Source organism: Labrus mixtus, chromosome 3 (genome assembly GCF_963584025.1).
Source record: "Labrus mixtus chromosome 3, fLabMix1.1, whole genome shotgun sequence".
NCBI classification, from domain to species: Eukaryota; Metazoa; Chordata; class Actinopteri; order Labriformes; family Labridae; genus Labrus; species Labrus mixtus.
Genome location: NC_083614.1, coordinates 33,458,483 through 33,467,287, shown reverse-complemented (window position 1 = coordinate 33,467,287; position 8,805 = coordinate 33,458,483). Strand labels below are relative to the sequence as shown.

Sequence of the window (8,805 nt, the reverse complement as noted above, 5' to 3'; positions counted from 1 at the left end):
TCGGAGGGAATGCATGTCCAGTCTCATCCGATCATCACGACAAGGTAGAGTCTCTGCTTTCATTCTTATTATCAGACATCGTTTGAAGAAGTCTAGATTTGATTCTCACTTTTATTAATCTGACAGGTTGAATGTAAAATAAGACGGCACTCTCTTATCACACTTTTAAAGGATAAAAAGACAGGAAGGTATAAAGTTTATTGGTTGAGTTCATCCCAAAGAGAACTCTGAAACTACCATCATGTTTTACTCCACCCTGCAGCGTTTCTCTGACATGTTGACCATGTGTTTTTTTTTTTATCTTACACGTCTCTTACCTGCAGCTTTACTCATAATTACATCAACACCTGGTTGAATAACAGAAATTGAACTCAGGGTTGTAGAATTATTTGTCCGAGTAATGGAGTCACTTGATGAAGTATTTTATAAAACTAAACGAGCAGATGATTGTCTTTAAAGTACAGATTTCTGCAGTGATATACGTTTCTGTGTCAGAGCTAATGAAGCTCGTATTTCATCTCTCGTCCGTACACAGATGGCGTTGACTTTCCTCCTGGTTGTGCTCATCGGGTTGAGCAGTGGACTGTTGATGGGAGCAGATGTAAGTTATCACTGGAGGTCTGCAGGGCGACACTGTGGTGCTGATTCACTTCTTTACAAAAGTTTTACAATTTCCAAGAAAGATCTGAACACTTGTATGGCACTGCAACATTATATATACATACAGTAGATAAATATTTATGTGTTGGGGCGGCAGTAGTTCAGTCTGAAGGGACCCAGTGCGGACCAAAAAGAAAATATGGAAGTTGGTCTGGTAGCTGGAGCAAGCACGGCGCCACTTCGGGGCTATAAGGGGCGCTAAAGCCCCGTCATAAATCTGTCCAGCCCCCGGTTAAGCCCCCTCATATATGTCGGCTTTTATTTTGAAAAAAAAAAAAGACAGAACTTAGAAAGTAACTGTGAATTCATGAAAATCGACCATTCACAACACCCCAACATATTAGTCAAGCTCCCCCTCAGCAAAAATCCTGGCGCCGTCCCTGAGCGGTAGAGGTGCCAGGCCACTTCCCGAGTACTGCAGAGGAAGCCCTTGAGCAAGGCAGCTCTGTGAAGCAGCCCCACTCTGACATCTCTCCACTAATGCACGTGTCCACAGGTCCTGTTTGTGAATGTGTGTGAGGAGCATGTCTCTCAATAACAGAGTGTAAAAAACAGAATTTCCCTCAGAGATGAGTAAAGTAGGAACTTGTTGAATCACATTTTTCTGGGTAGATCTTTCCTGGAAAGTTGTCACTCTTAGAGTTGCTATTCCAACGTAGCGAGACGCCGTAGCGAGCAACGAACGAGCTTTAAATGACAGCCATTATTTGGCTACATGTTCAGTAAATGAATTCTCTTGAGAGTGCTTACGACCTGAACGTTTTTTGTTTATTTCATTTGCACACATGATAATAATTGTCTCCATCATCAGATTATGTCTCTTTGAGTTTTTATCAAATGGATAATTAAGTCTTTTTCTTTTTTACATTCACAGGCAAAATGTCCCCGTAACGGTTGGTACTTCATTATTTTTTTTCAAGTATTGATGCAAAGGGAGAGGCCTGGTTAAGCTGGGTTTGTTGAACAGGAGCCCCCAAAAATACTGAGTCGTTGATGCACTGGTTGTTGGTTCGACTCCCGGCTTGGTGCAAGTCCTCAATCATCCAGAGCCTCAGCCAGCGCTTTATGAAAATATCAAAGTAGATAATCAGCCGTCTGTGTTTCATGTGTTTCATCCACAGGAATGGACACAGCTCTTTATGTGTTTATAATTCTTTCATATTTAAAGTCTTTCTAACATGACGCTTGTGTTGCAGGGGATTGTTGTAAGGGCTGCCCTGAAGGCTGGGTTGAAATCGCGGGTCAATGTTACATGTTCAACAACAAGCGCATGGACTGGTGCGATGCTGAGGTACTGGAAACCCCCGCTCTGATGTCATCATTTTAACATCACCACCATTGATTCTTACATTCATGTATATTTTCACATCTGCTTTAGGCCCATTGCATATCTGAGGGAGGAAACCTGGCCGCCATCCTCGAAGCGGATCATGCGCAACAATTCAGAGAGATGGTGGTTAAGGCAGCAGGTAAAGAAATACCTGTGTGGATCGGAGGCTACGATGCAGTGAAGGTGAGTGATGCTGAGTTTGATCAGTGACATGAAGTAAACTAAAACTTTGAGAGAAAAGAATTGTAAAAGCTAGAGGCTGTGAAGGGATGTCGTTCCTGCAAAACTTAAAGGACTAAAATGCAGACATTGAAGGAGATGACTGACAGTCTGAGGTGAGGTAAACGAGTGAGGACGAAGACAACAGTCTCAAAAAGAAAGCTGCTTCAGATACATCTTTTAGGCCTTTACAAAGCTGTGGTGGGCTTCAAGGAGCACAGAAAGACTCTGACCCAGGGGCGTCTCCAGAAGGGTCGCCAGGGGTGGCATGGGGCCCCCCTTGAAATCTTTTTGGCCACCCCAGGTGCCACTGCAAAATCTTTCACTATTATTGGCTATTTGCCATGCCAAGAGGCGGGACTTGTTATGAAATCCACCATTCAGGCTGTGTTTGCATCAGTTTGTTTAAATTGTGATTCTGGACACACACATTGTTTTGAGTCCTTGAGAAGATGTACAAGTTGCCGTTATCTTGTGTTAACTTAAACACCGATGTGATTGGTGTAGACAGAAAGGGGTAAATAAATGCTCTTCATTCATGTGTGAGCACACACAAGCTTCAGGCCACCCCTACATAAGAAGGGGCCCCCCAGGTGGGTCTGGACACGCCCCCTGCCCTGACGGATCATGAGCGAGGATTCTCTAGAGCGGGGGATCTCAAACTTCAAGGTTTAGATCCAGTAGAAAGACTTCTAACTTCATGAACCATTATTTCCTTGAATATGTTTCAAGTCAGAGAGAGTAGAAAAGTCTGTCATGTTTCCATTCAGTGACGTGAAGCTTTTTTCTTTCAGGAGGGGAAATGGAAATGGAGTAACGGTAAAAAATGTGTGTTCAGTGGCTGGGGCCCAAAAGAGCCGAGCAACAGTAAAGACAGAAACTGCATGGCGATCGGGGACAAAAGTAAGAGTCTACTGTCTCTATTCAATGAAGTCTTTGCGGCTGATGAGTCCAGAAAGTGTAGATTTTAAAATCAATGTGTTGTGTGTGTGTGTGTGTGTGTGTGTGTGTGTGTCTTACAGATAGTCAACCCATCGAAGACGACAAATGTGACGTGAAGAAAGCGTTCCTGTGTGCGAGGGAGCTTGCTCACAGGGACTGATGACGCGGCATCATCAGTGATTCTCTCCGTCATTCTGACAGCAGTGCTTCAAGATTTGCTGACGTTTCTGTTTGATTGAAAATGTTACACCAATAAAGAAATTCTACTCAGCATTCATTCTGATCTCATGTTTTTAATGCTGCCCAACGCCACTGGGCACAACGTCTACATTTAAAAGAAACAAACTGAAATAATCCAGTCTGAGGGCTGCATGGGGGTGCAGTGGTTAGCGCTGTTGGCTCACACAATGAGGGTTTAAATCCCCGTCTGACTGGAGCCTCTCTCTGTGTGGAGTTTGCATGTTCTCTCCCACAGTCCAAAGACATGCTCGTTAGGTTAACTGGTGACTAATTTGCTGTGATTGACTGACAAACCAGTCCCGGCCTCTCTCCCAATAAAAGGCTCCAGCCTGATATTCCATCAGCTGTAAGATTTGTAACTCTGGATGTTAAAGAGGACATATGATCCCCCTCCTCCACCTTTTCAAACAGTCCCCTCCTCCACCTTTTCAAACAGTCCCCTCCTCCACCTTTTCAAACAGTCCCCTCCTCCACCTTTTCAAACAGTCCCCTCCTCCACCTTTTCAAACAGTCCCCTCCTCCACCTTTTCAAACAGTCCCCCTGTGGTCTAAATGAAACATCTGTGCTGTGCTTTGGTCAAAATATAACATGAATCAAGCACCAGAGGAGGTTTGTGACCCTATATAAACCAGCTCTCTCAGAACGCTCCGTTTTGGTGTGTGTGTCTCTTTAAATGTAATGAACCCCCCCCCATCAGTAGATATCACTCCTCTGTAGAGAGAATAAAAATGGGGGACCTGTGTAAAAATTTTGTTCTAGTCTGGGGGTGGAGTCCATGGGTGGAGATACCAGGGGAGGGGAGGGGATTTTTTTTTTTTTTATCAGAATCCCACTGTGACATCACAAGGAGAGCACATTAGAAACAGGGCATTTTTCTCTGTGTTGTAAGACTTATGCAGACCACAAACAAAGGACTGGATGGATTTATTTCACATGTTGTGGGTCAGTAGACTCTCAGGTTACACAGATATATGTTCAAAAACACTGTACAAGTGGATTTTTCATAATATGTCCCCTTTAAACCGCTAAAGTTGCTCAAAATGTGCTAATTTTGCAATGACAGTAGGAAACCTCCCTAAGGGGGCCCCTTCTGACAGCACTCACTCTCATTGCGCTGTTAAGCATTGCCAGTTTCCTGTGAAAAACCAAAGTTTATTAAAGAAAGTCACTGAAGCAAAATGAAGAGGAGTTGTCTGTCTCAACAAAAGCACGCTGTTTGTGAGGGGGCGGAGTTTACAGCACTGTGTTTTAAGACAACGCTGCTCGCCAAAGTGCAAAGATGTGCTTTTTTGGAGCAATATGAGCTCCGTCCTGCCCTGTCAGCCTTCAGCACTTATTGGCCTTGCTCTGTTATTTCATGTGGTCTAACACTTTACAATAATAGCACCTGCAATAGAGCGCCACAGGAATGAGTCCTAAAACCAGGAAGTAAGTTATCATTTGAGCGCCATGGGGTCTAACGTCTAAAAGTCAACGGGGATTTTGAATGTGTTTGTGGTTAGACGCCTGAAATAAGGTCTGTGGTTAACACAAGCTGAAGAGATGTTGGTGTTTTGTTAGACCACATAAACTACGTTAGGTAATACCTCCACTTGTGAAGTTTGAAGTTTTTACTCGTCTTTAAAAAGGCGGTTGCTAACAAGCGGCTAAATGTGACTACAGCGGTCGTCGGGGACATTAAACGTCATCACGCCGGACACAGAGGGCGGGAACTCTCTCACTAGTCGGAGATGTCTCCTGTAGGTTTAATCTTTAGGTTAAGGTGAATATTATGTTAGTAAACTATTTATTAAGCTACGTGGATTAGTTTATCGGAGATCGTCTGAAGCGTAGCGCTAGTGACGTCACAATCATCCCACCGTGGTGTAGCTAGCTTGTAGCATAACGTTAGCTTTTTACTTCTGTCGGCCGCATTAACGCTTCAAACATCATGAAAATGGCGTTCATCTGTGAAGATTATCCTGCTGAACAAAACGCCTACGCTTCAGAAACGTGTGTTTGACACAGAGATTATTTTCTGAAATGTTGAGTTGGACTGAATGCCCCCCCGCAGCAGTGGATGAAACACGTGTTAGAAGGTGTGTCCACCGACCTGTAGCACAGACAGTTTTCACCTACTGCGTATCCTGTTGTGGCTTTGTTTGTCAAAGAGACTTGGCAGACGTGGCCGGGCTTTTTAGTCAACATTAACTGAAGATCTCTAAATGATCAACTATTAGCGTATCACATCACACAAACGATAATGTCACACACAAGAGAGGACTACAGGTCAGCTGGTTGTTGAAGACTCACCTGTTTACAGCTGCCTTTAACTAAACAGCTTTAATAAGATTTTAAACTTTTACTCTGCACTGTAATTATTATTTTTTTTTTTTAAACTCTTTTAATTTTTAATTTGATTTTTTTTATATTCATTTCATTTTAATTATTTTTATTTGAACATATTTTCAGATTTAATAATTTCAGTGATTTTTTAAATGTTCTATTTTAATGTTTCTTTTCTTTCTTCTCTCATGATGCTTTTGATGTCTTGTGTGAAGCACTTTGAATACCTTGTTGTTGAAATGTGCGACATAAATAAACTTTCCTTGCCTATAAACTCTTTGAAGTGTGTGTTTTTTGCCTTTTCTCACACTTTACATCACGTCCAAAAACTGTGAAGTGCATGAAATGGAATTAAATTAGAGCACTGCCTGAATTAATCTGTTCAATCTGTGCAAAATGTGTAGAACAGATTTTCATTTATAAATGAAACAAATGTAAAAGTGCAACAAAAATTATCCAGATAACAAATCATCTGTAGGTGTAGACTGTCTGCTCCTCTGACCTGGCCGAGGGGAGCCGGGGAGGAGTGTTTCTTAACCCTGCAGAGGTCTGAATGTAAACACAAAGTCAGACTTGCGTTCAGTTTGGCTGCAGGATTTATTCTGCTCATAACGTCATTTTTCTACAATGATTTCTTGAGATATTGAAATACACTAAGCTGCATCGAGTAACTTCTATAGTTTTCACATATATCACAATATCTTCAGAAAATGACCAGTAACTTAATCAAATGTAAAGGTTTACCTAAAGTAGAGTAAATAACCATACATGTCTGTCAGTCAGTACTCTTCAGTTTCCTTTAAATCTTAAACATGCATCTTTTCTGTTTTTCATTACATCACATATTTAACAATACACAACGTTGCCCTGACTAGCTGTCGTCTTTTCTTACTGGAATTACTCATTGTCAGGTATCTCACATTCACACATAACTAATGTCTCCATTTAAGTCCATAAGAAACACACACACATTAAATAGAACATGAAACGTTTACATCTCTGTATGATTTCTGAATCATTAACAAAATAAAACAAACACCTTTAACGTGTCTCAGTATTTCCACGTGTTCTGTGATGTTACTATGCATTAGCAACAGATAGATAGATAGATCTTTATTGTCTTTGCATGTTGTACAACAAACAGGTGTGCTAGCCTAGCATGCTAGTGTGCAGCTTAACATCTCTATTTTTCACACAGAACTGTAAAAATACTCGACTTTCAAACGTAATACTTTACTGACAAAACTCACAACTCTCTTAACCATTATACTGGTGTCCATGCGTGTGGTTTAGAGGACAATAAACCCACCTCAATGTAAATACAAAGAGGCAACAAAGTCAGACTTGCGTTCAGCTCGGCTGCAGGATTTATTCTGCAGCAATTTTTTTAAATCTATATTGTGGTATCTATCTATTTTTTTGTACATTTTGAATTTTTCTTTTTTTATTTAAATTGTACTGTGTTCACTTTTTGTTTGCAATCTTTGCTCTTTGCTGCTGTAACAATGTAAATGTCCCTGTTGTGGGATAAATAAAGGATTATCTTATCTTATCTCTTTAGGGTATAATGCTCCTCACAAGCACTAAGCGCCCTCTAGTGACCTGATTGAGTATTGCAATAACATTGTAACACGTTTAGAGCTCTGAAATGTGTCTCTTTTTAAACTCAGTTAACTTTTTCTTTTAGCAATGAACTGTATTTTCAGCATATAATGAACTTATCCTCTGTCCCAATGTCTTTTAACATATTGATGCAATTTTTCAAATCTTGTAATCCATTTTTAACGTTTTAATAACCTTTGTTTTTAGTTTAAGACAATACGGATTTAAATTAATTATGTACACATCTTTTCAACCCTTTACACTAACATGGTGTTTGCCAACCCTTTGCTCCTCTGCAGCACCAACTTCTTATCTAAATACGGTCACTTATGTCTCCACACACCAACCTGAACGTCTATCATCTGAGTGATCTGAAGGTGATGTTTAGTCGTCCATCACCGGGCGATACATAAAATGATCCTATGTAACGTTCGTCTGTCAGCGAGCATCATCAGGTCAGAGCTGCATGTGATCATTACAGAGCAGCTCGTCATGCTTCAGGTCACTGATGAAACTAACCAGCTGGTAGAAGGACACACAGCAGCTGGTTGACTTTTCTTTTATTTCTTCGTTATGAAATCAGGACGTTGTTGTTGTGAAAGATGTCTTACATGTAAAATCTAAATAAAGTTAAGATTTCCCTCATCCAGGGGCGCTGCTTGCCAACAGGCAAGGCAGGCAACCGCTTAGGGCCCTAAGGCCAGTAAGGGGGCCCCCCAGGTCTGACACTCTATAAACAACAACAGTGGTTCAAAAATATGCAAAGTTTGGAATGACAGTAGGAAACCCTTCTAAGGTGGCGCAATCTGACAGAACTCACTCTTGTTGAGCTGTCAAGAGTTGCATGTATTCTTGCTGTTAAAACCTACATTTGTCAGTGATAGTCACCAGAAAATCACTGTTAGATAATGCCTGATGAATGCTGGTTGGAGGGGCCCCCTGTGAATTTTTGCCTTGGGCCCCAATAGATAGATAGATAGGTGCTTTATTGTCATTGTATTTAGGAACACAACGAAACTTTGTTGGCAGCAATCCTGCACAGCAGCATCTTGGTCATATATATATGCAAAGTTATGTACATACAATAACGGTTGTTATAGATTGAGAGGCAGTAGCTATAAATAAATAAGCAGACATAAATAAAAACATTTGTGCGGTGACTGAATTAGTGTATATCAATCTATCAATAGACTCTAGAGTCGCCAATGCCCTCATCAGCAGTTGTTTGAATCTAACTATGAACGCTGCGGTCACAGTGAAGACTCAGCAGCAGACACTGAGGTGCCACAGCAAGATGGCAGCGCCCACAAACCGGCCGGTACGGATCAGTCCATATATGAACTCTCCTGTATCTTGTAGTAATAAATGTTTTTCACTTTTCACATCTGTTCACTCTCATCATTGTGTATCATCTCTCGGCTTCCTCTCACAGTCTTTAACGTGTGGATTGAAGCCGATAATGAGAATATCTATCTTTCTATCAATG

General features: G+C 41.2%; 1 protein-coding gene across 1 annotated transcript; it reads left to right on the top strand.

Annotated features, from left to right (window-relative positions):
- Positions 1-3,428, top strand: LOC132972129 (galactose-specific lectin nattectin-like). The gene is made up of 7 exons (XM_061035012.1): positions 1-44; positions 536-601; positions 1,535-1,553; positions 1,857-1,951; positions 2,039-2,173; positions 3,004-3,112; positions 3,232-3,428. The coding sequence occupies exons 2-7, from the start codon at positions 536-538 to the stop codon at positions 3,309-3,311; spliced, it is 504 nt and encodes a 167-aa protein (XP_060890995.1). The 5' UTR covers positions 1-44; the 3' UTR covers positions 3,312-3,428.
- Positions 3,429-8,805: the final 5,377 nt, after the last annotated feature.

Coding starts and splice junctions, on each gene's coding strand:
- LOC132972129 (XM_061035012.1), top strand. CDS start 536: ATGGCGTTGACTTTCCTCCTGGTTGTGCTCATCGGGTTGAGCAGTGGA. Junction 2,174..3,003: donor GAGGCTACGATGCAGTGAAG/GTGAGTGATGCT, acceptor TTTTTCTTTCAG/GAGGGGAAATGGAAATGGAG. Junction 3,113..3,231: donor CATGGCGATCGGGGACAAAA/GTAAGAGTCTAC, acceptor TGTGTCTTACAG/ATAGTCAACCCATCGAAGAC.